This window comes from Lactuca serriola, chromosome 4, assembly GCF_051521515.1.
Source record: "Lactuca serriola cultivar US96UC23 chromosome 4, Lser_US96UC23_V15, whole genome shotgun sequence".
Lineage (NCBI taxonomy): Eukaryota > Viridiplantae > Streptophyta > Magnoliopsida > Asterales > Asteraceae > Lactuca > Lactuca serriola.
In genome coordinates, this window is record NC_136411.1 from 19,965,131 (window position 1) to 19,981,022 (window position 15,892).

Below are 15,892 nucleotides of genomic sequence, written 5' to 3' on the forward strand. Positions count from 1 at the left end.
CCATCTACATCCCTATGACGTATTTACAGTAGTAGGTAATCGTAGATTTGGCACGATCGTTACGTCTATCCTTAGAGTATATGTGTTGTTTTGATTTCGAGATTCTTAAGTATCTAGCGGTTTCGAGGATTCGGTTGTGCATACAATTGAATTTATGCAATAACATGAAATAAAGATAGCACATAATTGTTTCATTGGTAAGTACCGTCTTAGTACATGAAAGAGAGTCGTATTGGATAGTATGGGAGAAAAAGAAAGGCTGATCCTAATTGTGGCGGAAAGTGTCTGGTGGTGGTGCTGATGATGTAGATGCACCTCGGAGACGAGCTACTTGTCGCTCGGTATCTCGTAGTCGTACCTCCCAAACTAACTGTCTTATTTGGGAGTTTCCGTTCACTTCCTGTGTTTGTCTCTCATCTCCCTCAATAGCAACCGCATTTGGTTCGTTTGTTCTGAGGTGTCCTAAGCAGGGTTATCAATATCTAGGGCGCGCCAGACTATGACTGGGAGGGCCCGGTCAGCTGGTCCTCTATGACTAAGATCGAAGAGACCTTGGTTCCTAACGTAGTGTGGTCGTATCCCCTGCTGGTGACTCAATCTCCAGATATCATGTGCCCATGGGTGCGTGGGGCCATCGGGGCCAATATGATAAGCCGGTACTCTGGCCCTATATGGGGGATTGATGACCTCGGACTCTGCATCCGAGTCATCCTCATCATCGCCCTCGAGCTCTTCCTCTTCGAGGTTTACTACTGGCTCGGCAGGTTCATCTGTAAGTTCCATTTCATGTTCCTCCTCTGAGTCTCCTTCTGGATCTTCCTCTGGGTCGAGCCACCCTGCTATTCCCTGACTAGGGAGATAGGGATTTCCTGGCTAGTGATGCCCGTCTATAGTGTATTGCACGAAGGGGTATAAATATTGGAAACAAATAACACACCAAATACTCCTATAGTATTTTAATTCTGTTTTGGTTTGATTCTATAAGCTCTTTGGATAATTAAATGGTAAGTTTTTGATTCATTGTCCATCACAATTACTCCCGAAAACATGTTGGTCGTATTTTGAATGAATGTAGTTGATCAAGCTACATTCACTCCCAATACGACTACATAACTGCCCGAGTTTAATAGCGATGTTCAAATCCTCAAAAGACTTTTACTATTGTTGTTGTGTTATTACTCTAAAATGCACACATAAGTATGTATTTTAATTATTATGTTCAGAGTAGTTTAGTCCCATTGTATCTATAGTTGCATATCTTGTATGGTTAGATATGCCAGTTCACCATAAACAATGCTCTGATACCAATTTATCACACCCCCGAACCAGACGGCGGAAACGTCCGAGGGCTTGTGCGTGACTTCATCTTGAAATATCATTACAGTGAATATAAATGAAACATAACATCATCATTACCATGCATAATATAATACAACTGCCAGTACAATCGTTTAAATAACATGGCCAAAACATTCAATGTATGGTGTTTGACAGTACACAAAATTAATCCCCTATTCTTGTTGATTCTTCTGCTTAACGAGTCCCTGAGAATACAAGTTATTTTGAAAACGTCAACATATATAATGTTAACGTTGAAACCACCATAAAATCCTATATTTTCTGCGAACTATTTAGTATGTTTGTGTCAGATCTTGTATTAATGCATGTATGTTTTTGTTTATTTGACTAAAAGGGTAAAGAGAGTGTAGAGGGAATGTAAAGATCATGTAAAGAGAATGTTCCCAGACAACCCGATGTTGTCTGTAAAAGAGAAAGCTGCCATACCAACCCCCGAGGTTGAGTACCAGTATGAGTATGTTTCCGAGTAATCCAAGAGAAAAGAGAATGGTCTTCCGTAAACTTCATAACGTTAATTCCTATAAGTGAGACTTCATAACCATACAAAATAATGAAAAGTCTGCATGTCTTGTCATTGTTGGACGTCGGTTTTGATTATAAGGTTTTTATCACCCTAGACTGAGTTAGTCTAACTGTAGCGAACAGCTCAGGTGTGGGGTGTCATCCCGTATTGATCTATACACAAATCCCCGCTCTCCCTCCAAGAGACTCTGGTTATAACTACAGGCTACAATCGTACACTTAATAGGTGTCAACCGATAAAACTCACTAGATCCTTAATCGAATTTACGCGAAGAAAAGTATAAACTCCTTCCAGGCCCAATGAACAATGTAAGTAAACCACTAAGGCATCGCTAAACATGTAAATTATTTCAAGGCGCAATTGGAATGAGATTATATAACATGGGCCCGAAATATATATGAAAGGACAACTAAGACCCATTTCACATGTAAGGTATTTACAGGCCCAAATAGCACACAAATAGTATCCAAGGTCCGTCGCACATGTTAATGGGTCAATGAGGCCCAATAAACATATAAATAGTATACAGTACCTATCAAACAGATAAATGGGCCACTAATGTCCGATAACCTAGAAAATGATCAAATTAATCCATTTGTTAGTTTATTGTTGGTTTTGGTTCAAGTATTCACTAAAATAGCATAAAAGCCCGCTTTTTGTAAAAATGATGTTCTTGGCCCAATAAGCCCACTTTTTGTGTTAGTGACTAGTTTGTGGTAAAAATAACATTTTAAACCCATTTTTGTCAAAAATATCATTTTTGGCTTGATTTTTGCGAAAACACACATTTTTCTGGTTTTGGGCTTTTCTGACGTAGTTGTTGGAAAATTCGTAGAAAAATCATCGTAAGTCGAAATTTGGATCCGTAAATTCTGGAAGTTTATAAATTTTGTCTACTTTGTTTAAAATTTTTCTCATAATTTTTAATGGCTTCTAACAAGTGTGAAATTGCTCTCCTTCACAGGCTGGTCTGAAATTGTTTCAAATGTGATAGGCAGTTTTGTAAAATTCGCCAAGAATTGTAGAAAAATCGTATGAAAACGTGAAAGTATTCGTTTTAAAGATAATAACCTGAAATTTTTGCATGTAAAACAGTTTTGAAAAATATTTCCATTTAGGTGGTCAAAACAGCTCGAGATTGGACCAAAACTATTCTGTGAAGGGCTGATTTTTGAGTTGAGTTTATAGATCTTGGAACACAACACTCATTTTTACTATTTTAAATGTATAAATCCCAGATCTACTAGTTTACATGTATTATATGTGATAAAATATACTTTTCTCAAGGTTTTTCATGAAGATCCAATTGATAAACTTCATGTTCTTAACATATTCTTTGGTTTATGAAGTAAACAACACATAATCACCAAATGGTTCAAGAAAACACACATAATCATGCATATACACATAGATCTACACAAAGCAACTTGTATTCTCCCCCAAAACCAAGTAAAAATTGAAAATAGGGGGGGGGGGATGAACTCACCTTGAGGGTTTTTGAGATGTAGAAGAAGAAGAAGAAGAAGCTTGAGCCTAGCTTGTGTTCTTGGTGAAACTTTTGAAATGATGGTTATTCTAAGATCCATAATCACGAAAATTGGAAAGTAAGGGGAGGATTCTTAGCATAAACTTGAATCAAAACAATAGATTTTGTCATAAACTTACCAAGGGATGATGATCTAGATGAAAACCTCTTTAAAGATGCACATAAAATCTTGAAATTTGGAGAGAATGAGGAGAGTTCTTGAGAGATGTTTGGAAGTAGTTTGAGATGAGAAAATGGAGATGGTATGGTGGTGGATTGTGGCCGAGGTTAATAAGAGAAGAGAGAGAGAGAGAGAGAGAGATAGAGTTTAGTGAGGTGATGTTGCATGGAAATCCACTATACAACAATGATGTGTCAAATGCACAAATTTCCTCTTTTTTTTATTTAATAAGCATAGTGGGCCGAGAATTGGGCTAAGAGAGATTAGGATGAAGTAATTTGGCCCATTTTTGATCTTGTTCGAATTTATGAAGCCCAAAAATTATTTTTCGGCCTATTGGGCTCTTAAGGAGGCTCACAGCCCAAAATGGTAAAAGAAATGGGTTTAGGGCCCATTAGGAGTAATTAAATCCTTTATGGCCCATCATGGCCCAAAATGTTATAGATTTATGAATTGGGTCCAATTAGAACCTAATTAGGGTTTTTAGGCCCAAAGTAGTCAAGTTTAAGATTTATTGGTCCTTCAGGCCCAATAAGAGAATTCTAGTCCATAATGAACTTGAATCGGGATTTCTAGGGTTTCCAATCCTTATTTGAACACATGAGATGTATTTGAATGAGCATAGAGCATGATATTCACTTAGATTACATGTCTTTCGATAGTTGAATGATTACATGAGAATAGAATTTCCTAGCAAAAATGCTAGGTGTAACATTTCCATATCGCCATGTTCCTCCTGGCTTCCCCGTTTGGAGCGTATCATTAGGATTTCGTGATGTTGGTCGCGCTCTCTGGCTGCGTGTTTGGCATTTTCAACATCAAACTTGGCACGAAGGCTTTGTGCCACCTCGACGAGGTTCCCCTTCAATTGTTTTTATTCCATTTCCCTTTTTAACACTGAGCAGTTGACAGTGTCGTATGTTTTGCTCTTGTGGTACTCGCAATATCGTCCCTTTCCTCCCTTCACCGGTTGCTTGTCAGAAACTGCATAGACGTCTCTTCGCCTACCTTTCCTCTCGTCTATGTGGAATGGCCTAAAGCGTCCCTGTGAGCGCTTACCTCACCCAAAGTGTATGCCCCCACCTTGGGTCTCGGGGTGAGATGGTGGTGAACTGTGGCGCTTTGCGGCCGAGGCGGTCATGGCATTCAGGTATGATTGTTTCGTTGCCTACCCTTCATCTTGCCTCAAGTAGCGCTCTACTTTCTCTTTTAGCTCTGCCCGTGTCTGCGATTTTTTCCCATGAGCTTTTAAGACAGCGGCCCTAGTAGGAGGTCCCACATGAAGGCGCCTGCTATTAATCCTTCGTCGTGGCCTGGGACTTTTAGCATTGCGTTAGTGAACCTAGTGAAGTATTCTCGCACTGTCTCTCCTTCCTTCTGTTTGAAACCGATGATTGAGTGCGAATCTCCCTTGTATATCTGTAGTTGCATGAAGTTCTTCAGGAATATGTATTTTGACTACCCGAAGTTATAGATGCTCCCTGGTCGCAACGTCTTGAACCACGTTCTTGAGTTTCCATCTAGGATTGTTGGGAAGTATGTACATCATAATCGCTTGTGTAGCTTGAGTGAGGTCATCGTATCTGTGGTTCCATTGTAGGTCTTGAGATGTGGTAACTTTGCTATGTTTGGAATTTTGTAATCTAAGAGCTCCTTGGCGAACGGAGATGTTACGCTGCGTGACAGACAGTCTTGGTTTGGGATAGGAAAGGGCACCCTGTGGGTTATACTGTTAGGCGGTGATGTAAGTTTGCATGATCATGTTGTTATATGCTGGAGAGTAGCCAGGCTTTGGCCCATAGAACACTTGTTGTGGATATGGTAAAGTTAGCGGTTGGGTGGATAATAGGGGTGAGTTTTGTGCAAGAGGATTATTGGGCGCAAGTTGCTGGTAATGTGGGATTGTGGTGTTCCAAGGTATGTTTTATACAGACGGAGGTGTTTGGAAAGCCATTGTTTGGTTTCTCACCATCTGGTTCGGTGGTGGTGCCTGGAGAACCACCGGTTGTTCGCCTTCTTGATATCACCTTTAGTTGTGGTGTTTTCATCGTAGTGTTTTTTGTGTTGACACGGTGGTGGAGGGAGTTGGTCCTCCGCCGACCGGTCACTGTGGCTCGATTGTTGGAGCGGTGGTTAACGTCGAGTCGCCCTTTTGTGATGCTTCAACGATGATTACTATGAGAATTGGGGTGGTGTTTTGCTCCAGCGACATCATATGTCTGATGGGGCTGGTTCCTGTTCCACTAGTTCCCCCGGTGTCGCTGGAAGCCATTCTTTTACCGATGAGGAGTGTGCTTTTGGTTTGTTTTTCATCACACTATGGATGGTGCCAAGTGATGTGAACTGGTTCCTCTACGATGATGCTTCACGCCTTTGGTGATTCTGGTGAACCTATGAGGTCACAACGAGAAAGGATCGTCAGCCGTTCTCCGGGAGGAGGCTCCCGGGAAAAAGCTCTGACGGTCAAGTCGGTGGATAGATTTGAGATTGTATTATGAGTAACCTGAGATAGGATGACTTACTTCCTAAGGCACCTGGGGTGGACTTTGATACTAAGTGCTTCTGCTAGTCCATACAGGACAAGGGATTGAGACCCGACATGATTGGGGACGCTGATTGGGCAATCATGCTCTTTAATCTGTCAGAGCCAATGATTAGTTCCACCGGTAATGCTCAGAGCATCTGCCTTGTCGCCCGAGACCATTAAATTTTCCTGGAGTGGAAGGTGCCTCTGCGGGGCCAAGCCTTTTTCCGCGAGCGCCGTGCTCTTAGGGGCGCTGACCAACACTAGGTTCCGTCGGTCTTAACCCGTCGGCCGCGGCTTCTACGTGCGCACTAGGGGCACGTCATCAATATATATATATATATATATATATATATATATATATATATATATTTATACAGAGATCATTTGATGATATATATACTCGGAAGAGGTATATACAAAGATAGTTTGATATATATATATATATATATATATATATACATATATATATATATACGGGTAATTATGTATGTATGTATACGGGTAATTATGGTACAAATAAAAGATTAAAAGATAAAAGATAAAAGCCTATGGTTAATGATTTGGTTATTCATCCAAAGCCTTGATTAAATTCGCCATATCCTCAATACCTATAATCGTTAATCTTGAGAGAGCTAGGAAGTTATGTATAGATCTATACGGGGCCATGACAACCCACCTGCGATTGCTAGCTACAATCCCTACTGGATACCTTCCATATAAGTTACTATTTCGACGTCAGATGAAGCGTCGTGATTAGGGGTACATTTACGGTTGTAGCGTCGATTATAGGGGATCACGTTAATATATTAAAAATTGTCTTAGACCTTAGATTACCATTAGGGACGCCTGGTATGGTAATTTAAATACGTTAGGATCGTTAGAAATCCTTGAAAGATAGTAAAATAGGATTAACAAAAGACAATCTTAATTAAAATACGTTAGGATTGTTAGAAATCCTTGAAAGATAGTAAATTAGGATGAACAAAAGACAATCCTAATTAAAATATGTTAGGATCGTTAGATATCCGGAAAAGATAGTGATTTAAGATCAATAGAAGATATCTTAAAAGATAAAAGACTAGATAAATAATTAAGAAATGTTTTCACTAAAGAAAAGTATTCTTAAAAGGAATCTAAAGATTCTATAATAAATTTTTTTGCACTCACCAACATTATGTTGACTTTCAAAATGCATCTATTCTCAGGTTAATAGGATTAGTGCTCTTTATACTGTCACATTGCTCTCTGTTTCCGCCCAAGGTCGTGTATGCGGTGTATCAGGTATCCCTCTTGGGCCATGAGGTATCCCTCTTGCGCCAAAGGGTTTTCTCTTGCTCCATGGAGTATGTTGTTGTGCCAGGTATGTTCATGTTGAGCCAAGGTGGTGATGTTGCTCCAACCTAGAATTTCCCGCGCCACACTTGAAGCCTGTTGCGCCATCCTTGCACATGTTGCATCATCATGGTGCAAGATGGGTCATTTTGGTTCCTTGATGAGCCATTTTATTCCTGATGAGCCAAGTATGCTATGAAGCCCTCTATGATGCTCAAGATCATTCAAAGATGCTTAGAAGTTGGTATTCCTCAAGGATTACACCATGTTGTGCCACCATGATGGATTTGGCTCATGGCTGATAGTAACAATAAGATTATGGTTCGGCCCATAGCATTCCCATCCTATGTATGGTATGTGATATTTTTGGGAACTCATTAAGCTTTGTGCTTAAGGTTTTGTGGTTTAAATATTTTTATGTACTTCCATTTCCAAAGGGAATGGCCCGGCTTGACTGCATAGCATCCCCTAATGGCTTTTTCCGCACTAATTATTATTGTTTTGACTCTGATGTTAGAATGATACATTTTGCGTTGATTGGTTTTGGTACAATGTTTGTATGAATTTGATGGTTTAAAATGAATATTTTATTAGTATTTTTGGAACGTTACACACACCACCAGGCCTCCTTCAATCATTGCATCATGCAATGATCGAAGGAGGCCTGGTGGTGTGTGTAACGTTCCAAAAATACTAATAAAATATTCATTTTTAATTCCCTTTCAAGATCTGATTTTGATTCTTCTTTTCTTCTTCTTCATTTCTCTCTCTCTCTCTCTCTCTCTCTCTCTCTCTCTCTCTCTCTCTCTCTCTCTCTCTCCAGACCCGCTTCCCTAAGAAGATGAGCTTTTATAGTTTTCTATGATTGTGTAACCAGCTGTTGCCGCCCTGAACCACCTTCCACCGTCGTCCCTACTTCTCCATTTTTTTTCTTTATTCATAAGTGTTTTATTGGGTCAATGATGGTTTTTCTTACATGGGTGTAGTGGTGATAAATTTGATTTCAAGTAGTGGCGATAGGAAATAAAATCTAGTTTAAGGTGGTGGATTGTTGCAGGTTTTATGTTCTGGTTTAATAATGAAAATCACAAGGATTTGATTGATTTTACTGGTCGAGTTTCTACTACAAAGGCAACAATATTTGCCATCACCCGTCACCTTCCATTTTCTTCTTCTTTTTTTCTTTTGTAACGAGCATCAATGGTGGTGGATTGTTGCAAGTTTTAGAGGGCTCTTTTGTAGGTGTTCGTATTCGTAAAATGAAAACCAAGTGAGTATCCGTGCGTTGTTTGCAAGTTTTTAGAGGTTTTTTCCTGAGTTTTTTCTTAGATTTGAGTATTAATGGTGGTGGTGATCGATGACAATAGTGATGATTAATGCAAAGGTGTTGTATGTTGTTAATGGGAATGATGTTGACGGTGGTTAATGGGACTGGTATTGGCGGTGGTCGCTGACAATGATGTTTGTGGTGTGGTTAACGGTAATGGAGTTGGAGGTGGTGGTCAGTGGTGTAGGTGGCGGTCATTGGTCAGTGGTGTCAATGCGAGATGGGGGGGGGGGGGGGGAGAACGTAGTGGGTGTATGTGATAATGATATTCCTTTTAAAAGATTATTAATGAATAAATAAAATTAAGGTAATATATTCTTTTTACATGTGTTAGGGACTAAAACCGCAAGAAAAGAATACCCAGGGACGGTGTGAGTGCAAAAAACAAGTTATGAACCAAACATGCCATTTTGACAAACCACAATTGGGTAGTAGCCCCTGTTTTTTGTTCCTAACTAGGGAGAGATAGAATAGAGTTTCTTCATGAAGTTTGAGACAACGAAAAATAAATAAATAAATAAATAAATAAATAAATAAAATTAAAAAAAAAAAAAAAAAAAAAAAAAAAAAAAAAAAAAAAAAAGACTTTCTCTATGCCTCCTCATTTTGAGACATTATGGCTTTGGGGTCGATCCAGTGACAAAGAAGGAATTAATAAAAATTTAGGATCTGACACCGTTATAAAATACTATCCTCATGATTAGACTATGTGCCATAGATTTGATAAAAGAAACGTGCATATGCGGTTAATTTGTTCTTTGCATTAATAAATTCTTATTGACATCAAACATAATACAAATCGACTGTACATAAAAAGTAAATGCACATGCGATTTTAAATATTGTCACATCCCATGATCATAGTTTCTTTGATTTTCAAAAATAAAAGCAAAAAATTAACGTTTCATTTCTCCAGGACCAATCGGTGGCATCACGATTCCTTGATTATGACTTGCTAGATTTCCTTGCCATCCTACAAAGCCAACAAAAACAAAGTTGAATCAGATCTTTTTTTTGATACACAGAGATATAGTTATTGATTTTAACTTCAAGAAAAAGAGATGGAGATTATTAATTTGTTACCAAGAGATGGTTCAAATCCACGATACTTGAGCTCACGATACTCTTGGCAAAGAGCACAACACTCACAGAAACAATGGAGAAGACAATCATTGCAGGGTTGCTCAGGCAACATGTACTGTTGTCTTAATTTTGAACGATACATAAAAGAATATACGCATTCACATCCAGTAAATAGGCAAAGTATCGAATAAAGAGCCCCGCTAACACCACAAGCTGTTAATTTTTACATGTGAAAACAAAAAAACTAATTATTCTTCAAAATAAGCTTATTGATGAATTTAAAAAATATATATACAAAAAATACCATATATTTTGTCGTGAAAAGTCACTATAATATCATACGATCATTAAAATATGGTCTTTAGAGACTTACATGTAGTTCCCTTGTCAACAACTTCTGCGATTCGTCCGAAAGAAATACACGGACACCAACACGTTAAGCAACCTGTAATTCCCATAAACAATACAAATTTTCAATAGAATGAATTGATATATTCATACAATATTAATATACTATAATTAATGATTAATATAATTAATTTATGGACATACAGTTAGGGACATCTTTTCCGCAATCACAAAGGCCGGTGGACCATTGGCCGGGGGTGATGATGGGGTGAGCTGGAACGCCGGTGGCATATTCCGGTGGTGGCATGTTGGAAGAGTCCTGCATGGTTGAATATTAATGAGGTTGATGGTGATTGAAGTGTACGTTTGTGGGCTACTATTTGTAGGCACTATATAATTTGGTCAAGGGTGTGGTTACATCGTCAAACAAAGTTGTCCATAATACGTTGTTTCCAGGTAACCTCTTTATAATTTTCTCTTTCACATATATGGATCAACTTATAGTATTTTCTATATCCACTTGTTATAAATTATTATTCTAACACAACAATAAGTGTCATATTGTCATTATGGATATATAAGATATTCTTATCGTTCTGTGATATAAGAGGTGTCAATTTCAATTTTTATTTATTTATCTATGAATAAATTTAAATCTACGTAAATTTTATCTAAATGTTGGCCAAAACAATGTTTTAAAAACCGCTTTTTTAGTTGAACCGGTATAGTGAGTGGTTTCCGGTTCAACTGGTTCGACCGCCGGATCAACCGGTTTCTATATTTTTCATGTTTTTTTTCTTATTTTCCTACACATACATACATATATAATTCATGAATTTGATGTTTACAAGTTCAAAAATTAAAAATACACATATAAATAAGTTGTAGATGAATTCAATTACATTAAAACAACACATAATCATAAGTTTTAGTATTTTACATCAATCAATATATATCAAAAAGAAAATAAAGTACAATGCCGAAACAATATATAGTTTTAAATGAATATAAACACATCCAAAAATTTTATAACATTTACCATATGTTTTTATTTATAGAAAACTAAATAGATTTGAAAAACAAAATCACCAAAGTTTATTGTGTGAATGGTTTTTTTTTCATGTGTTTTTTTTTCGATTTAACCAGTTCAACCGGTTTATTTTGACCGGTTCAACCGAGTTTTTCTAAAAACCGACCGGTTCAATTCAGTTCAAAAATCGACATAAAACTGGTGATAGTTGAACCGCTCTCACCACCGGTTCGACCGGCCGGTTCAAACCGGTTTTTAAAACATTGGGCCAAAGTGCATTTCTAACCCATATAATAATATATATTATCTTAAAATCTATTTTCTAAAAGAGTAGATTATATTGTAATATGTAGCTTTTATAGTTACAGTTAGGGTTGTGCAAAAAACCGCACAAACCGCCCGCACCGCATAATGCAGTTTAGAATTTCGTGGTGCGGTTTGCGGTTCATCATTTTATCAAACCGCACTATGCGGTGTGGTTTGCGGTTTGTATTTATAAAACTGCGGTTCAAACTGCACTGCACCGCATGTTATATATATATATATATATATATATATATATATATATATATACATATATATATATATATATATATATATATATATATTCATTACTTTGTTATAACTTCAAATCACGATTTAGAAATGATATATATAAATATATTTCTTACAATAACCAAATATCTATAACATAACATTAAATCACTATTAGATTAAGATCTCATGGTTTAAGAGAATATAGCAATTATAGCGGCAATATAAAACAATAACAATGATACTTACAAAACTATAGTAGCATGAGTCATAATTTGTTAAAAACGATTTAACTCGAAAATTGTATTTGTTTTTATAAAATGAAAGCAATCAATTTTTTTAACCCGGTCAGTATACACCAATATACTATTATTATTAAATAATCATTCTCATTAATAAATTATCTTGATTATCTTGTTTTCAGAAAAAAAAAAAAAAAAAACGTTTTTTTAATTATTTTTCTCTCTTTTAGTTATTACCATAAACCACATTTTGCAAAAGAATACAAAAGAGGTGCAAGTGAACTTCATTTAATGCATCATATATTTTTCCAAACATATTACGATTTAGTCCTACAACTTTAAAGAAATTATAAATTTTGAAAGACACAAAAATTCCACATATTAGGTACAAAGAAAGGTAAAGGATTTAATATTTACTATTTAAATAAAATTTGATTAAATGACGACTAAAAAATATAGTAACTATTATTTTTATTAGTTTTAATATTATTTTATTACTATTATTATTATTATTAGGATATTATTTATGTCAATAATAATTTTCATTAACACAGAATATCACTATATGTAACTTTTTATGGTTTTTTTTTTTTTTTTTTTTTTTTTTTTTTTTTAACTCAAAGTAAAAATCAAAGTCAACATTTTTTTCTTATTGACGAGCCAACATTTTCTATTTTTAATATTTTAATATAAATATAAATCAATAAATAAATATATTTTTTATAATAAACTGTAATTTTTAATAAAAAAACTACATGTTTTAAAAAAAACTGCATGATATACAAAAAACTGTACTTTTTATAAAAAAAACTGCACTTTTTATTAAAAAGAACTGTACATTTTTTTAAAACTTCGCATTTTAGAACAAAATTCCACGTTCTATAAAAAAAACTGCACCTTCAAATTAAAAAAATGTGCCTTATAAAAATATTAAAAAATAGCAAATTATAACAAAAAGATAAACAATTTTATGAAAATTAGATTTATGGTAATAGAAAAAGATATTATGTTCGCGTGAAACGATGAAATTTTATTTTATTTACAATATTATTTATGTTATTATACTATAAAAACAATATTATTATCGTTTTTTTATCATAATAAAAATTAAATTTAAAATTATTAATATTATTAAAGTTAATAACAAAATTATAATTATTAATTAATAATGATTTATTGATTAAGTTATAATGAGCTAATAATAACAATTGATAAAAAATAATTATATTGTGATGATGACTTAAAAAGTAAGGTTAATGATAATTATATGGTAATAATTTATCATCATTCGACTAAAAATAAACCTAATGATGTAGGTTGGTGTATCTATAATAGGACATTTTTTTATATACAAATGCTATAAAAAATTAAAAAATTAGGTGGTCCTAAAACCCATCTTAGACCATCCGTTATGCTTGTCACGAAGAACGGAACCATGAGGATCTTCACGAACCACGAAACTGTGTTGGTGTACCGGAGATGACAACGAACAGAGAGAGAGGGAGAAGAAGAAGGCTGGTTGAAAGAGGCAACGGTCGTGGTCTTCCGTCCTCCCCACCACGAAACACCACGACCACGAAGGTCCAGGGTGGTGTTCACGGACAACGCTCGTGGGCACATAGACCATGAGCCCCTTCATTGCCTGTATACTAGAGGGCCTTAATTATTGTACGGGGCTATGCCCTCTGACAGAGTCAAGCACATAATCAGTTCATCGTTTAATGAAACATATAGGAGCGGTAGATCTATATTATTACATAAATTTATTTTCAACTTATAATTTTATTATGGAAAAACCTTAAAGAAACCCAACATATTCTTATTAAATGCTTAAAAAACTGTTATATTATTTTTTAGTATATTAAAACCCTTATATATTTTGTAAGTGTTATTTAAGTCTTTTTTACCTTAGAAAAACTCAATCTATTATCACCTAAGCATTAAAAAAAACTATTATATTATTTTTTTTAGCACATCAAAATCCTTGTATTTTTTGAAATTCTTTAATCTAATGGATTATAATTATCAAACTAGAATTGATTACCTAATATTTTTTGCTATCTAGGGTTTACCGAACTTAAAACATTAAATTAAGCATTTAAAAAAATATAAGGGCTTTAACATACAAAAAAATAGGATGTTGCTAATAAGATACTCTTTAGATACCTTATTGACATTTTTATAAAAATTCAACCAATAATTAACTGTTTATAATCAGTTTTTTCGAAAAACAATGCAAGTTAGCCAATAAAAATATTTAAAAAATTAATTAGGGTGTCTATATTGCAATATAGGGTGTTTTTTTAACAAACTCAAAAAAATAATATAATGGTTTTTTAAAAGATTGATGGTTCAAACTCCATTTTGAAAATAAGGTGGAATTAATAATAATTTAGGTCTATATTAGATTCACACTTCAAAAAAAATTATTACTATTAGCTTTTTTTCGTTAGATTTTCTTTTTTAAACTTAACTAATTTATCTTTATTTATCTAAAATATTCTATAAAACCTATATATTTAATTATATATTTTTTAAACACACGGTTATATTTTGAATAATTGAAAATATTATAATACATCATGCCCATGTAAGTTTTAGTTGTTATATGGGCAGACGTCCTGCATGTTTCAATGACATTGGTAAGAAAGTTGAAGTTAACGTGTAAATCATGATTTTTTAATCCTTAATAATTTTAAATATCGTTAGGCGTAACAATTAGCTTATCGGATGTGTATTTTCCTGAGAACAACATGACATATTTTATTCAAACAACATTAAAGAATGTACGGCTTACTTGCTAAATGAAATGAAAATACCAAGGTTCTGAATAATTTTAGGCATTACTTGATAGTACCATCAAACCTCAAGTGTTTACGAGCCGTGATGAATCATATTGTTTGTAAGACATGACTTAAGCGACAACTTTGTATATAATTAATTAATAATTTTATATGTATTTTTTAATATTATTTATTTATATATACAAATATGACTTAAGACGACATTTTTTTAAAGTTTGGCGGCAAATACAAACTTAAGAGCGATAACGTATCATGACAAACTTTTTAGAACCTTCAAAATACCATCATCGCACCCCGCTCCATCAAACGCTAGCCTCACATCTTACTTTTATTAATTTCATTTCTTTATATGACAACATTTTACTTCTATTTTTTCTTATAATGGACGTGTATTTTGAAAATCTACACAACTGTAGTATATAACTCTCTTTCTTATTAAGACACTATATTTTGAAAAAACCACCCTATTATAGAAATAAAACATTCTTTTTTATTTGGATAATTGTGTATCTTTTTAATATACATCGCTTCAGTTAGAAATAATAAAAGTATGATTTTATAAGTGTACCTTATGTATAATATGTGGATAATAATCTTCCATTAATGTATGATGCTACAAGTTGTATACGCGTTTAGATTTTCAAAGTTCAATGCCTAAATAGGAAAAAGAAATACAATGTATAAATATTTTAAATTTGTGAAGTGTAATGCCTTAATATGAAAATAATAAAAGGTACAATGTACAATGTTTTCAAAATGTAGTGTCATAATACGTCTATAGAACATGCTATTTAAGAAAAATTATTGCTTAAAATCATGTCGCAACATTCGGCCTAAAACCCTTGTTATAATCAAATACAAACTAATATTATATTTTCTATTAAATAGGACCTATAAAGATTACATGGCCTAGCAACCGTCATTCATTATTTCAAGAAGAATGTTTATGTGGCTTGTTCGCAATAGGTCTTGCCAAGGGTTTCCAAACGAGTGTGGCTATTGGCTACTATAATAATATCAATATTAATTAAAATGGACTTCATCACACACAACCCATTTAACCTTTCTTCCTTATCAT

The 15,892-nt window shown here is 34.5% G+C and overlaps 1 protein-coding gene across 1 annotated transcript; it reads right to left on the bottom strand.

Annotated features, from left to right (window-relative positions):
* Nucleotides 1-9,515: 9,515 nt before the first annotated feature.
* On the bottom strand, nt 9,516-10,656 carry LOC145099982 (protein PLANT CADMIUM RESISTANCE 7-like). Its single transcript, XM_079037436.1, has 4 exons — nt 10,409-10,656; nt 10,230-10,301; nt 9,857-10,069; nt 9,516-9,746 (listed from the first exon to the last, which is right to left on the bottom strand). Exons 1-4 carry the CDS (start codon nt 10,527-10,529, stop codon nt 9,670-9,672), a joined length of 483 nt encoding a protein of 160 aa, XP_078893562.1. The 5' UTR covers nt 10,530-10,656; the 3' UTR covers nt 9,516-9,669.
* Between the last annotated feature and the right edge of the window lie 5,236 nt (nt 10,657-15,892).

Excerpts from the sequence above, each read along its gene's own strand:
- LOC145099982 (XM_079037436.1), bottom strand. The coding sequence starts at position 10,529 with ATGCAGGACTCTTCCAACATGCCACCACCGGAATATGCCACCGGCGTT. Across the intron at positions 10,302-10,408 it reads CGGAAAAGATGTCCCTAACT|GTTGCTTAACGTGTTGGTGT; the intron begins GTATGTCCATAA and ends TGGGAATTACAG. Across the intron at positions 9,747-9,856 it reads TGGATTTGAACCATCTCTTG|GATGGCAAGGAAATCTAGCA; the intron begins GTAACAAATTAA and ends TTGGCTTTGTAG.